Below are 16,099 nucleotides of genomic sequence, written 5' to 3'. Positions count from 1 at the left end.
ACAATAAATAAATCTTTTAAAAATATATATACGCTTTATATATTTTGCTTTTTGGGACAGGGTCTTATGTGTCCCAAGCAGACTTAGAACTCACTATGTGGCCCAGGATAGCCTTGAACTTACCAGGTATCCGTGAAGATGACTTTGAATTCCTGATGCTTCTCCTGAGAACTATGACATAACTCGTACTACCATGTCCAGTTTGTTATTGCTGTTGTTGTTTGAGACCAAGCCTTACTCTGTACCCCCAAAACAAGCCTCATGACCATTCTACTCTCTTGCCTCCTGAATGCTAGGACAGCAGGCCTGAGCTACAAGGCTAATCCTTAGACATTGTTATTATTTTCTTTTTTCTTATATTCAAAATGTGTTTATTGGGAAGGTTCCCACTCATCTTGAGTCAGGGGCTTTCAGTGCTGCTTCCTCCTGAAGGAGCGTCTTTCTGTCAGCCTTGCTTTCCCACCTGTAGGCTGACAGGACAGTGGAGCAGCCAACACACAAGACTACCATTTGTGCATGGCTAGAGACCATGGTGATTTTATAGCATCCTGGGCATTTCACATCTATAAAGTAGGAATTAGGGCTCTGCACCAGGCGATTTTTCTTGCATTTCCTCTTCTCCTCAGTAGAGGGATGAAAGAGATCCTTTTCGAGGCCTGCTCTCTTAGGGAGGTTGTCACCACCAGAAAGGCTAATGTGTAGCCTAGGCTGGCCTCAAACTCACAATCCTCCTGCCTCTGCCTCTTTCAGCAAATCCTACCAGCGTGTACCACCACAACCGGCTATTATTTTCTTAAGTTTACTTTTCCTTCATGCAATTCTTCATCACTTGTTTGTTTGTTTGTTGCTTTAATTTAAACTAGAGGGCTGGTGAGAAGGCTAAGCAAGCAAGAGCACTCTTACAGAAATTGGGTTTGGTTCCTGGCACTAGCATGGTGGTTCACAACTATCTGTAACTCTGGTTCCAGGGGCATCTAAAGTCTGTGCACATACTTTCATCCAGGCAAATACTCATACACATCAAAAGTAAATACATCTAAAAAAGCAATTACATTTATTGATGCCGTGCACACTGGGGTGAATGAGGGCATGTGTCACTGTGCGTGTGGAGGACAGAGGACAACTTGTGGCAGACAGTTCTCTTTCCACTGTGTGGTTCCAGGGACCCAACTCAGGCCATCCAACTTGACATCAAGGCCTTTACCCCCTTCACCCAACAAACCACCTTGGGCCGCAGAATTCCTTTTCATCTGGTTCACAGAAGACAAACCTCTGAAAGTTACTTTACCTGACAAATCTGTTTGATAGTTCTCAGGCAGAGTCTTGACCTCATCTGAGAAAACCAGCTTTGGCCAAGAAGGAGCTGCTGTGAGAGTCTACTCTCGAAGAGTACTCTCTAAACACTTCCAAAAAAAAAAAAAAAAAAAATGAGCTCATCCTACAGTGTCAGGAAATAGGCAGAGTTTTATTTTCTCATTGAAGGGAGAGCCTTGAGACAGGGTCTCATATGAATTGGACTATCCTCAAATTGATTATGTAGCTGATGATCTTGAACTCCTGACCCTCTAGCTTCTTCGTCTAGAGTCCTGGGATTATAGGCCTGAACCTTGCCCAGTGAAGGAGATACTCTCAGTATCCTTTTGCAGATACTTTGAGCATACAATGGCCCAGAATATGCAGCATCTTTTCAAAGGGAAGGAGATGGAATAGAGTGGAGAAATACAGAGCCAGAGCAAGACTGAAACCCAGCAAGGCAAACTCCAAATCCTGTGACTCCCAGTCAAAGGCCTTAGTTGGCTCCACCCTTCTGGCTTTGCTGCCTACAACCTAATTCTCTCTCCTAGGCCAATTCCACTCCCTGTACACAGCTCTCCCTAACAGGCCTCCTTTATCTCTGACATGTCCAGCATCTTGTAGTCTCCAGAACAGTTCAGGGTTTCTCTTCACACCTTCAGGGCCAACACACAGGGACTTCACTGTTACCTGTCTGGCCTCAGCAGCTGTGGAGGAATATCCCACAACCCCCTTTCTCCTTCTTGACTGTAAAGCCAGAACCACGTGAACATTACCGCCACATTCCAATGCAGGTTTCTGAAGGAGCCCAGTCCTGTTGGGATCACATTTCCAGCAGCCTTAATTTGTTGTTGCTTTTTAGGAGCAGAGAAGTCATTAAAACTTTTCTTTTCACAGGCTGGAAGCTTAGCCGGGTAGAATCTGGCTCTGAGGTCATCTGTCCCTATATGTCAATTTCTGCTGATTCTTCAGGCCGTTCCTGGGTCCCCATCTTCTTAGTCACATCACTGGAAATCTAGTCAGACTGACCAAGTTTGTGTGGGAAGAGGGAACCTCAACTGAGAAACTGCTTCCATCAGGTTTGTCTGTAGACATACATGTGCATAGTTGTGCAAACCCTTAATGCCAGCATCTGGGAGTTCCACAACAGTCAGAGCTACACAGTAAGACCTTGTTGGGGGTAGGGTGGGGTGGGGGAAGAAGAAGCAAGCTGGTAAGCCATGGAGGTAGGCCAGTGAGCACTGCCCCTTTGTGGCTTCCATTTCTTCCTTCATACTCCTGCCTCGGGTTTTTGTTATGGGCTCCCATAGTGTTAAACTGTGACCTGGGTGTGTAAGCCCAGCCAAATCCTTTCTTCTTCAAGTTGGTTTTGACCAGTATGTTTATCCAAGCAATAGAAAGCAAACTAGAACTCAGGCCTTCTTTTTATAATGCTACTGGTTTTCAGGCTGGAGATATGTCTCAGTAAAGGGTATAAAAGTGGACCCCAAGGCATGCATCTGTCACTCCAGTGCAGCTGTATGGATAGAGACAAGCCGATCCCTGGAGACCCAGGCCACACAGTGCAGATGGATTAGTGAGTTTCAGGTTCAGGAAGAGTAGATAAATAAATAAATAAATAAATAAATAAATAAATAAATAAAATAAATAAGGTTGGGAGTAATGAAAGCAAACACCCAAGACTGACCTGACCTCTGGCCCCCACACAGGTGCACACACACCCGCACGCATGTGTGCACACACCCACATGAACACATAGAGACAATACACACACACACACACACACACTGCTCAGTTGCTTTCTCACAGTCACCATCACAGAAGAACACATGTTTTACTGTTTACTTCAGAGATTTGAATGGACTCCAACAGTAACAGGCCACAGTTCAAGAGATGTCAAGCCAGTGGAGCCAGTCTTTAAGGGAGAAGCAATTACAGATTTGGCTGTGCCTTGGCTTGGCTGTTTGGCCAAATGCCTATGCCGTTAAAGAAGTTGTGACTGCTAGTCTTATCACCATTTGACCATCCATCACCATTCCCTTATTACGTCATAGATAGTAGACGCCTGTCAGGTGGGAGGCAGCTGTTTTGTGAAGGAATCGCTCCAGAATCTCCCCGCTCTCAAGTTGCTTACATGGTAACAGAGACTTGAGGTGGGCTCACAGGAAACATGGAGTGACCTCTAAATTAGTGAAATTGACAGAGGACCAGGATTATTCCTGCAATTCAGCATTAAAAACAAAAACAAAAACAAACAAACAAATACTTGTCATGGTGCATTTCCTCTCTTTCCTTTTTCTTTTGTTTTTGTTTTTGTTTTTGTTTTTTCGAGACAGGGTTTCTCTGTTCCTGGCTGTTCTGGAACTCACTCTGTAGACCAGGCTGGCCTCGAACTCAGAAATCCGCCTGCCTCTGCCTCCCGAGTGCTGGGATTAAAGGCATGTGCTACTACTGCCCGGCAGATCATTTTATATGCAGAAGTAAAAGATTCAGGAGCCAGAGAGATGGCTCAGTGGTTAAGACTGCATCCCACCCTTTCAGAGAACCCAAGTTTGGTTCTCAACACCTGTGTGGGTTGGCTCACAAGTCCCTGTCACTCCAGCTTCTGGGGAATCCAGTGGAGTGCCTGTGGCCTCCGAGGAGATCAGCGCTCATGTGCACATGCCCCCATATGCAGAGACACATAATAAACATAGAGAAAACAAGGAACTGGAGAGATGGCTCAGTAGTGAAGAGCATTTACTGCTCTTTCAGAGTGTTGCTGGAATTTCCAACCTCAATAAGCCCATATAAAAACACACACAATCCTGTTATTATAATTATAAGTCATATGTCTAGATTGGGCAGATCTAACACAGTTCTTTTTTTTTTTTAAGATTTATTTATTTATTTATTTATTTATTTATTTATTTATTTATTTATTTATTATATGTAAGTACACTGTAGCTGTCTTCAGACACTCCCAGAAGAGGGCATCAGATTTCGTTATGGATGGCTGTGAGCCACCATGTGGTTGCTGGGAGTTGAACTCAGGACCTTCGAAAGAGCAGTCGGCGCTCTTAACCACTGAGCCATCTCACCAACTCCTCTAACACAGTTCTAACTTAGTCCCAGCTATAAGACCACCCGTGTTCTTTTTGTTTTGTTTTTGTTTTTCAAGACAGGGCTTCTCTGTGTAGCCCTGGCCGTCCTGGAACTCACTCTGCAGATCAGGCTGGCCTCGAACTCAGAAATCTGCCTGCCTCTGCCTCCCAAGTGCTGGGATTAAAGGCACCACCTTTACCTTTTTGTTTTGTTTTTTTAATTTAAATGAGAGTCTGGGGGCTGGAGAGATGGCTCAGCGGTTAGGAGCACTCATTGCTCCTGCCAAGGAAGAGGGCTTAAGTCCCAGAACCTACATGGTGGCTTATAACTGTAACTCCAGTTCTAGGGGACCCAATGTTCTCCTCTACAGCACCAGGCACACATGTAGTGCATATACATACATACAGAGAAAACATACAGGTAAAATAAAATAATGGACAGGTAAGATGGCTCAGTGGATAAAGATTTTTATCCACATGTGCACCATGGCACATATAGGGTCCCCACCCATACACATACACACATATATCCCTCATGTGCAAAATGTATTTTTTTTTTGAGACAAGGTTTCTCTAATATGTACCTTTTGCCTTTTGTGGAACTCACTATGTAGACTAAGCTGCCTCAGAGATCTACTTGCCTCTGCCTCCTGAGCATTGGGATTAAGGATGTGTGCCACTGTGCAATATGTGTGTAATTATTTCAAAAGTGAAACGTTCAGAGGCAGCTGTAGTGACATACTCCTGGGACCACAGCACTCAGTAAGGGTGTGGTCAGAGTTCCTTGGGTATCAGAGGAACAAGAACCTCATCTAGTTTAATGTACTCTACATCTGTTGTGTGAAATTTGTAACATTTTTGGGCTGGAGAGATGTCACAGCACTTAAGAGCACTGACTGTTCTTCCAGAGGTTCTGAGTTCAAATCCCAGCAACCACATGGTGGCTCACAACCATCTGTAATGGGATCCGATGCCTTCTTCTGGTGTTTCTAAAGACAGCTACAATATAGTCATATACATAAAATAAATGTATATATTTTTCAAAAATTTGTAACATTTTTGAGACCAGGTCTCAAACTTGCTGTGTAGCTAAGAATAACCGTGAACTCCTGACCCCAGCTTTCCCCTCACCCCTTTTAGACATTCTCCATCTATAGCCTGGACTGGACTGGCACTCACAGCAATCCACAGGTTTCTTCTGTTTGCCAAGTGCTGAGATTAAAGGTGTGCACCACTATGCCTGACCCATTTTTTTTTTTTTTTTTTTTTTTTTGGTTTTTTGAGACAGGGTTTCTCTGTGTAGCCCTGTCCTGGAACTCACTTTGTAGACCAGGCTGGCCTCGAACTCAGAAATCCGCCTGCCTCTGCCTCCCAAGTGCTGGGATTAAAGGCGTGCGCCACCACGCCCGGCACTGCCTGACCCATTTTAAATTTGTAAATTAATTTTTATTTATTTTTGTGTGCATATGTATAGATAGGCATATGGTGCCATGATATCTCTGTAGAGATAAAAGGACAGCTTGTGGGAGTCAAGTACCTCCCTCTACAGTGAGGGTCACACTTGTCTCACTCGGGAGCAGGTCCCTGTACTCCCTGAGACGTTTCAGTGAACCCCCTTTCATCCTCCCTCTTTCTGTCTCTCAAGTTTTAATTTTAAATTTTAACCTTTTATTATTATAAAAATTATTATTTATTTATATAGTTAGTTTTCTCCTTCTACCTTTATGTGGGCTCCAGGGATCAAACTCCTGTAATCGGTTAGCACCTTTACCTGCTGAGCCCTTGAACCCCCACCCTACCCTCACCCTTCTTTTCTTTTTAAAGATTTCTCATTATTTATGTGGATGGGTATTATCTATATGTATGTATATATGTATTTACATATGTATGCATGCATGCATGTATGTATGTATGTACGCATGCATGCATGTATGTACGTACATATGTATGTATGCATATATGTATATATGTACGTACGTATATATGTATGTATGTATGTATGTATGTATGTATGTATGTATGTATACCACATGCATGTCCAATGCTGGTAGAGACCAGAAGAGGGCATTGGATTCCCTGGAACTGGAGTTACAGATGGTTGTGAACAACCATGTAGGTGCTGGGAATTGAACCCTGGTCCTCTCTAAGGGCAGCCAGTGCTCTTCACCACTGATCCATCTCACTGCCCACTCCCCTTCCTTTTTTCCCCCCATTTTGTTTTGAGACAAGAAGTCATGACAGCCTCAAACTCATTATACAACCAAGACTGGCCTTGAATTAAATATGGGACTGAAGCTGGATTTGAACTCCTGATCTCCTGCCTCCACCTCTCTGGGATTATGGGAGTACACAATACCCAGTTGAGATGGCTCAGTGGTTAAGAGCACTTGGCTGCTCTTCCAGAGGACCCAGGTTCAATTCCCAGCCCCACAAGGCATCTCACAACTGTCTGTTAACTCCCATTCCTGGGCACTTGTCACCTTCTCACCAATGGACATAAATGGATAAAATTAAATAAAAAGAAACTCTTTTCAGTCATATCCTGTGCAGCGGTTGAGTGTTATACCATCCTGGGGTTTTGTGATGTCAAGCTGACCAGATACACTCTCTGTTGTAAGCTTTTTGAGTGGGAGAGTGACAGGAAGCTCGGGGTCACTAGAGAGGAACAAAAGCAAGGCTGTGTTAAAGAACACTGGAAAGGTTAAAGTCAGACGCTTGGAAAGAAAGGGCTGAGAGCCAGGTGGGTGGCCCACATCTATAAACCCAGCACTGGATTGTCACATATTTGCCATTGGCCTGGGTTACACAGTGAGTTCCGTGCCATCCTGGGCTACCGTGTTTCTTCCTACTCAGTAAAATTAAGAAGATAGTTTTAGCAATAGTCAGAAATAATAAAGACTTGAGTTAATTAAAAGGAGCCCTTTTGGATGAGGCTGGTTTTAGACACATCCAGGGCTCACAGGTCGGTCCTGAGGACCCCTGTGAAGCAGAGGGGTTTCCTCCCCCGAGTTCCCCGGTTTCCGTGGCCCCACGATTCCTTCCGGTTCACCACCTTTTCCTTCCGCTTCGCTTCGCGTTGGCTTCGTCGGCGGTGGTAGCTCCTGGCTCGTACACTCGTGGTGCGATGAACTCGACGTCCCAGGTAGGCCACTCAGCCAGAGGCCAGCGGAAACGGCCACCCGGCGTTTTGTTTCTGTTTTGTTGTGTGTTTTTTGTCATTGGAGGGACGGAGGGAGGCCAGAGACCCTTCCAGGGTGGCCAGGCCTTGCCTGGCCCCGTGTGTGTGGCAGCAGGCCTCGCACAGGGACAACATGGTGCCTGGCTGAGGCACGGTGGCGACTTTAGCCACGGTTTGTATTCAGACACTTGTTTCTGTCGAGGTGTAGAAAGTTCGGGAAATGTTAATACTTTTCTGCGCAAGGCCATGATAATGTGGAGACCACCGGGGCCACCGCAGAACGGCCTTGTTGCTAGAGCATTAAAACCTGCCCCTCTACCACCCTGGGTCGATACCCAGGAATTAATTAATTAATTAATTATTATTATTAATTAATTTATTTATTTTTTTTTTTGGTTAGTTTGGTTTGGTTGTCTTGTTCTTTTTTTGAGATAGAGATTCTCTGTAGCCCAGGCTGCCCTGGTGCCCAGTAACTCACCCTGTAGACCAGGCTGGCCTCGGATTTACAGAGATCTGTCTGCTTCTGCCTCCCTAGTGCTGGGTCTTGTGTGCCACGAAGACCCATATTTTTTTTTATTTTATTTTGAGACCGAGCCCTACACTGTAGTCCAGGTTGGGCTTAGCAAGCCTTCCATAGCTTCACAGGAGGGAGCGCCCAGCTTCAGCCTGGCTGGATGAGCATTTTAAGTGACAGCTCTTAGCAAGCCTTTCAATAGTATTGGGCAGGGTTTAAGGACACTTAGAGGTCGGGGGCGGTTATTACCAGTTGGGGTTGGCTGGCTACAGGGGGCTGGAGAGAAAAGAAAAGTGGAAGCTAAGGGTGAAGGACTCTTCCACAGGAAGTGGAAGGACAGGATAGAAGCCCAGAGATGGGGGGAGGGGAGGGAGGAAGAGGGTTCCACAGTGACACCACAAATGCTCGGTAACATGGTGCACCAAATGTAACGCCAAATGCTCTCGGGATCCAGTTAACTGGAAAATGTCATTTGTACCCAATGACTGTATCACTGCCGTCATCATCATTAAAATGCCGGTAAATAAGTGTTAAATATATAATTCTTTTTCCCTTTTTAATGTAATTTTTATTTTTATTAGGTGTATATCTTAGTTTCTTTGGTGTGTGAGTACTTGTGCCTTTGGGCAGCTGGCCTGTGGAGAGCAGAGGACAGCTTGTGGGAGTCAGTTCTCTCCTTCCACCATGTGGGTCCCAGCGATTGAACTCAGGTGTCCCGGCTTGGTGGCTGGCATCTTTACTCGATGAACCATCTCAACCACCCATAAGATGGTTTTTTCCCCTTTCATCTTCTTTGTTTCAAAGCTCTTTGATCTCTGGGCTCATTCTTGACAGCAGGGATATGATGTCTACAGAAGAAAGACTTTTGTGTGGAACTAAAACACTTCTTGGAAACTGTAGGGTTTTTTTTGCTTTGTTTTGGTTTGGTTTGTTTTGGTTTGTTTTGGTTTGAGATACGGTTTTTCTGTGTTGGGTTGGCTATCCTGGAACTAGCTTTGTAGATCAGGCTGGCCACAGAGATCCGCTTGTCTCTGCCTCCAGAGTTCTGGGATTAAAGGGCTGTACCACCATCACCTGGTTTGTTTGGCTTTAAAAAAAGATTTATTACTATTATTATTATTATTATTATTATTATTATTATTATTATGTATACAAATATTTTTCTTGAATGTATGTATGTACACCTTTCATGCCTGGTACCCCCAGAGGTCAGAAGAAAGTGACGAATCCCCTGGAACTGGAGTGTGGTGGGACTTGGGATATTGGGCTGTTGGGATGCTACCCTGTGGATGTTAGGAACAGAACCTGGGTCCACATAGAATTAATAAATCTAAAGAAAAATGCATTTAATAAGGTAAATATAATTAAATAAGACAAGGAGCAAAAAGAAATGCCTGATACTGTGATACACTTTAGTGTGGGCCTGTGGCTTGTTGGTTCTGAGAAGAGACCGTCACTAGTTTCTTTGAAATCTTCTAATTCTATAATTCATCTTTTAGACTTAAGTATATCCAGTAATAAAACAGGAACACACACATTTACACGCACGCATGTGCATACACACACACACACACACCTCACTTCCATTATTATGTTTGTTATCAGTCAGGGCATACAACAGCATTTTTACAAGTCTAGAGCCTCAACTAGACTGAACATTCTGGAAGCAAAATGTTGTTTCCATAAGTCAACATCAGGACTAAAGTGGATTTGTCTGCTTAAGATGCTGCTTGTTTTAGAAGAGTTTATATTAACAGAAGAATTGAGAAAGATTGTCTGAGGCATTTTTATGTACCCCCACATCCAGGTTACTTTAATTATGAATATTTTACACCAATATGGCATATTGACCATTTTTCTGTTTTTATTTCTTTGTGTGTGTGTATCAGAGACAGAGAGACAGACAGACAGACAGGCAGGCAGTGCTTTGTGTATGTTGAAGAGCCAACTACTTTTAGGTGAACTCTTGGAATTGAACTCGTGTCATCAGGCTTGCACGGCAAGCACTTATCTACTGAGCCACCCCTGCAGCCTTGTTTTTATTTTTTGGGATACAGTCTTGCTATATAGTTCATCCTGGGTTGAATTTATAACCCTCCTGCCTCTCCCTTTTGGCGCCATTGGTAAAGCTTTTGCCTTATATAAACACAGGGACCTAAATTCCAGCCCCAGAACCATATATAAATGTCAGGTGGTGATCAATCTCTGGGTCTTGATGGCCAGTCAAGTTAGCCTAATTAGTAAGCAGTAGACCAATGAGAAATAAGTTCCATAGGAGGTAGACAGTGTTCCTGTGGGTAGTACCTGATGTCTTCCAACCTCCACACACATACACACGTGTGTATCTACTCATACACGTGTACATGTATATTTTAAAAAGTGGGTGTTTAGTCTAGGTATGATGGTACAAGTTTATAACCACAGCACCTGGGACACAGAGGCAGGAGAATCATGAGTTCAAGGCCATCCTCTAATACATAGGTAATTCAACACCAACTTGGGCTATGTGACACACTACCTCTAAAAAAATAAAAAAGACTGTCTCCTTCAAGGCCAAGGATTGAAAAACATTATTTGAAATTCTTATCCTCACCTTATTTATGTATAAATTATTTGTAGGTATGAATTAATAAACATTTGTCTTATACTACGTTATAATATCGCTTTACTTTGTTCAGATATCTCAGTTTGGACCATCACAGACTCTTCCAGTGGCTTCTTGTTCATATGCACGATTTACATTTCCCTGTCATGTTTGTCTAATTAGCACCTCCTTACTTTCTGTCCACATATGTTCTAGGCTCCTTTTGTCTGTTTCCTGATGATCCTAGAACATACCATTTATCCAAGACATAATTTTGGTGCCAAGATGTAATCCTAGCAAATACATCTGGGAGTTGGGGCGGATGCAGCAAGTAGGCAGGAAGACACAACCCCAACACCTCCAAGAAGAGGACTTTCCCAGAAGTAGCAGCCAGAGTCCCAAGTCCTCAGCTGAGAAATAGATGACTCACCAGCTCCCAGGTTGTCTCCTCCCTCCCCCTCTTGCTGACAGGACTGTACCCAAACCAGCTGAGACAGAGGGACCTTGGTCAGAAAATAGTCCACCAATGACCAATGAAGAATGGCCAGTCTCAGACTAAGGTAGAACATTTACTCATGCCCAACAGACATCTCCCATGTTTGTCCCCTTACTGTATTATTTACATGTCTTCAGAAAGGATTAAAAGTATCACCCTTAAACTTACATTTTAAAAAGTTTTTGGCTTTTTTCCCCTTTGAGACAGATTTTTCATATTTTCCAGGCTGGCCTTGAGCTTGGCAAAGTTCAAAGGAGACTTTGAACTTCTGATGCTCCTGCCTGTACCTCTTTTTTTAATTATTTATTTTATGCATATAAATATACTGTTGCTATCTTCAGACACACCAGAAGATGGTTGTGAGCCACCATGGGAATTGAACTCAGGACCTCTGGAAGAGCAGTCAGTGCCCTTAACCACTGAGCCATCTCTCCAGCCCCCTGCCTACCTCTTTATTTTATTATTTTGAGACAAGGTCTCATTGTGTAACCCTGGCAGGCCTGGAAGTAAGTAGTCCAGGCTTACCTCAGCCTTACAGAGATCTGCCTGCCTTTGACTCCAGAGTGCTAGGATTAACAGTGTCTACCACTATGCCCTGCTCTGCTATTTTTTTTTTAAGATTTATTTATTTATTATATGTAAGTACACTGTAGCTGTCTTTAGACACCCCAGAAGAAAGCATCAGATCTCATTATGGATGGTTGTGAGCCACCATGGGGTTGCTGGGATTTGAACTCAGGACCTTCAGAAGAGCAGTTGGTGCTCTTAACCTCTGAGTCATCTCTTCAGCCCTCTGCTGTTGATTTTTAAGCCCTGGGATTATAGGAGTGTGCTTTCACTCCAGATTTAGGTCTTGCTGGGAGTAGAACCCAGATCTTGCTTTGTTTTATAGCAAACCTGCTGCCTCAGCCTCCCAAGTGCTGGGATTACAGATGAGTGCCACCATGTCAGGCTAGATATCTAGTGTACTAGATACCTCTTTACTGTTCACTGCCTCTCCCCTTTGTCTTCCTGCCTGTGGGAACGTGTCTCTGAGATCTTTGTGCAGACTGAGATGACGGCTACTTCTAGAGTCAGAGAAAGGATCCTCAGCCTGTGTCACTTGTTCTGGCTACAGTAGAGACTGAATTAGTATCTGGCTACTCTCTCCTTTGCTCTCTAGTTGACCTTCCTAAGGCTGAGTGTGTGAGCTCCTTAAAGGGTGAGGACAGTAAGTGGCCCAGAAAGAGCATCTGCAAATGGATAGTAATGATGGGCTTTTATGGTAGTGATAAGATTAGGGACTGGCCTGCAGAGATGGCTCAGTAGTTAAAGATGCATGCTGCCCTTGTAGAGGACCTGAGTTCTGTTCCTAGCACTCAGCAGGCAGCTGCATAGCTCTATGTAACTCAAGCTTCAGGGGGTCCCAGGCTCTTTTTGGTCTCGTCAGCACTGTACTCACAGGCACATATTCATGCCCATGTAAGATACACTTCATTACAAGTAAAATCATTACTTAAAAAGGACAATAGTAGGTATTTGGGGAATTTATAAATATTCAAATGTATGGTATGGGTACTGAAGAAATGTCCCAGCAGTTAAGAACACTTGTTGCTCTTGCAGAGGACATGAGTTTGGTTCCAAGTACTTTATAACTGCTAACAACCTTTTGTAACTCCAGTTCCAGGGAATCTGACATTCTATTCTGGTCTTCTTGGGTACTGCATACATGTGGTACATAGACATACATGCAGACAAGACACCTATACACATAAAAATAAGTCTTTAAAAATATTCAAAATAGGGCTGGTGAGATGGCTCAGTGGGTAAGAGCATCCGACTGCTCTTCCAAAGGTCCGGAGTTCAAATCCCAGCAACCACATGGTGGCTCACAACCATCCGTAACGAGATCTGACTCCCTCTTCTGGAGTGTCTGAGGACAGCTACAGTGTACTTATGTATAATAAATAAATAAATAAATAAATAAATAAATAAATAAATAAATAAATAAATCTTTAAAAAAATATTCAAAATATATTTGATAATGACAGTATAAAATCCATTGTGAAGTTCCACACCTTTTGTCTGAATGGCTATTCTATCTGTATAGAAGTTCATTGGCCATCGGTCATCTCTCCAGCCCATTTATATGTGTGTGTGTGTTGTGTGTGTATACGTGTGTGTGTGTGTGTGTGTGTGTGTGTGTAGCTAGACATTACATAGGGCTCGACAGGCACTCTACCATAGATGACATCACCAGCCCCTATAATATATGTATGTGTATATATTTTTGTTTCTTTGTTTTGAGACAGAGTTTCACTCTAGTCCTAACTGGCCTAGAACTTACTATGTAGACCAAGTTGGCCTCAAACACACAAGATCCTTATGCCTCTCTCTGCTCCTCCCTCTGTTCCTGCCACCCCAGTGCTGGGAATAAAGATGTGGACCAGCCCCATGCCATGGTATTTGTTTATTTGAGACAGGGTCTCACATTATAGTCCATCTGACTCTGTATCACAGAAGATGGCCTTGAACTTGTGATCCTTCTAGGGTGCTGGGGTTAGAGGAATGCACCGCCAAGCCAGTACTAGGATCAGACCCAGGACTTTATATGCTAGGCAAGCACTCTGAGCTACATTCTCAGCTTCAATCTCAGTATATTAACAAAATAGTTTATTAGTAAAATTACTATTCTGATGTTTAGTACTTGTACATATATATATATATATATATATATATATGTATATATATACATATATATATATGTGTGTGTGTGTGTGTGTGTGTTACTAACTTAGAAGAGATGAATGTGATGTGTTTAATTTGAACATGCAGTATTATGGATTCTGTAGCTGCATCTTCCTACTAACAATAAATTGTGGATTTACCAAAATATCATATGCCCGGTCTTTGTCCTTGTACCTTCGTGGAGCCTGGTTTTCATATTCCTTTCTTTTCTGGATGCTTGGTTTTTTTTCTGGGTGTTCTGCAGAGGGAGGCTCCAGGTCGGTGGGCGGGGTCCGGGGCACTAGGGACATGCAGATGAGGTGGGCGGGACCCAACTTATATACCTTCTGTCAGCCTCTAGCGGGCGTGCCCAGCTTGGACAGATTGTCAGCGTCCGGCTGCGGAACCTGCTTCCCCGAGTGCCGCGGAGCCTGGTCCGGGCTGGCCCCTCTGCTACCCCAGGAGCGGACCATGCCGCCGCGGGAGCTAAGCGAGGCCGAGCCACCGCCTCTCCCGGCCTCGACCCCTCCTCCGCGGCGGCGCAGCGCCCCTCCGGAGCTGGGCATCAAATGCGTGCTGGTGGGCGATGGCGCGGTGGGCAAGAGCAGCCTCATCGTCAGCTACACCTGCAATGGGTACCCCGCGCGCTATCGGCCTACAGCACTAGACACCTTCTCCGGTATGTTCTATAGCCCCGGGGCCCCTGAGGATGGGAAGGGTTGTGCATTCAGTAGCCTGCTGGCGGGAGGGTACGGAAGACCCCGGGAGCAGGCCCGGAGGTGGCGCTGGTGAGGCCTGCAGGAGGGACGAGGATGCTGTGCCTAAGTCATGCTTTCCCCTCCCCACCTCTGCAGTGCAAGTCCTGGTCGATGGAGCCCCTGTGCGAATCGAGCTTTGGGACACCGCAGGGCAGGTGAGAACCTGGGTGTAGCCTTCCTTGGGCAAGGGGTTGGAGAGGGTTGGAGGCTGGGAGGATCCCTGCGTGGAGTGGGAATGGAATAGGCTTTGGGCTTTAGCACTTTTAGGTCTCCACCCCCAAGGGAGAAGCAGATTCTGGTTCCAATGTGGAGGGAATGATGTTGCTAACAACTAGCCTTGCCACCCCAGGAGGACTTTGACCGGCTTCGTTCTCTCTGCTACCCGGACACCGATGTCTTTCTGGCTTGCTTCAGCGTGGTGCAGCCCAGCTCCTTCCAAAACATAACAGAAAAATGGCTGCCTGAGATCCGCACTCACAACCCCCAAGCACCCGTGTTGCTGGTGGGCACTCAGGCTGACCTAAGGGACGATGTCAATGTACTAATTCAGTTGGACCAAGGAGGCCGGGAGGGCCCAGTACCACAACCCCAAGCCCAGGGTCTGGCTGAGAAGATCCGCGCCTGCTGCTACCTTGAGTGCTCGGCCTTGACGCAGAAGAACTTGAAGGAGGTGTTCGACTCGGCCATTCTCAGTGCGATTGAGCACAAAGCCCGTCTGGAGAAGAAACTGAACGCAAAAGGTGTGCGCACGCTGTCTCGCTGTCGCTGGAAGAAGTTCTTCTGCTTTGTGTGAGCAGCTATGGCAAGAGATAGGCGGGTGGCCTGAGACTTCTGGACCCCGAGACATCGGGTACTGGCAGGGCCTGGCCAACCCCTGGAACTCAGTTCTCTATTGAACACAGGGCACATGGGCCTCAAAGCTGTACACCCTGGTGAGCCAGGGTGAGCTCTGTCTGTGCAGGGGCTGCCCCATTTGGATTTCTTTGGTCAAGACTCACAGGAAAATCCCAGCACTTTGATTTTCATGGGATAGCGCCATCAGCGTCAGTGCTGCTGAGCAGCTTGGGATGTAATTCTCAGTTTCTTATCCTGGGGCCACAGGTCAGTTTGGCTGAATGCAGGCCCCTCGGGGTCATCCCCCTCTCCTAGCACAGTGCGAGGATCAAGGAGAACAGTGGGGCATCTTGCAGGGCTGGCGGATGGTCAGCTTGATTTGGAGACGTTTGAGATGGGGTATGAAGAAGAGGGCAGTGAGAGATTGAGAGGGAAAACAGAAAGTGAGGCGAGTGGTGGACAGGAGGCAGATTAGAGGCCTGGGCCTGGAAGGAGGAAGACAGGAAGGGAGAAGGGTGGACAGCTGTGGAGAAGGCCGACACCTGGGCTGCCCTCGAGCCCCAAGGCCAGGGAGGACAGGACTGCTCCCTGGGAAGAACTGGGTCTCAGGGTTCCCCAGGCACTGGCCAAACTGGCTGGGCTAGCAGAGGGGC

The 16,099-nt window shown here is 45.4% G+C and overlaps 1 protein-coding gene and 1 pseudogene across 2 annotated transcripts in view; one reads left to right on the top strand and one right to left on the bottom strand.

The window, feature by feature from the left end:
- Gm14175 (predicted gene 14175) lies at positions 356-691 on the bottom strand (annotated as a pseudogene).
- Rhov (ras homolog family member V) overlaps positions 7,441-16,099 on the top strand; it is an 8,808-nt gene continuing 149 nt past the window's right edge. Inside the window, exons 1-4 of one of the 2 annotated variants that reach the window (XM_011239465.1) lie at positions 7,441-7,518; positions 14,209-14,533; positions 14,709-14,767; positions 14,962-16,099. The exon at positions 14,962-16,099 is cut by the window's right edge and continues 149 nt beyond it. In XM_011239465.1, coding sequence (XP_011237767.1) covers positions 7,501-7,518; positions 14,209-14,533; positions 14,709-14,767; positions 14,962-15,405 — 846 coding nt within the window. In that variant the 5' untranslated portion in view covers positions 7,441-7,500 and the 3' untranslated portion in view covers positions 15,406-16,099. Of the gene's footprint in view, positions 7,519-14,208; positions 14,534-14,708; positions 14,768-14,961 lie in introns of those variants that run through there. The other variant, NM_145530.2, reaches the window with a different exon arrangement.

This window comes from Mus musculus, chromosome 2 (assembly GCF_000001635.26).
Source record: "Mus musculus strain C57BL/6J chromosome 2, GRCm38.p6 C57BL/6J".
Classification (NCBI taxonomy): domain Eukaryota; kingdom Metazoa; phylum Chordata; class Mammalia; order Rodentia; family Muridae; genus Mus; species Mus musculus.
Note: the sequence above shows the minus strand (reverse complement) of the source record. Positions and strands in the feature narration are given on the sequence as shown.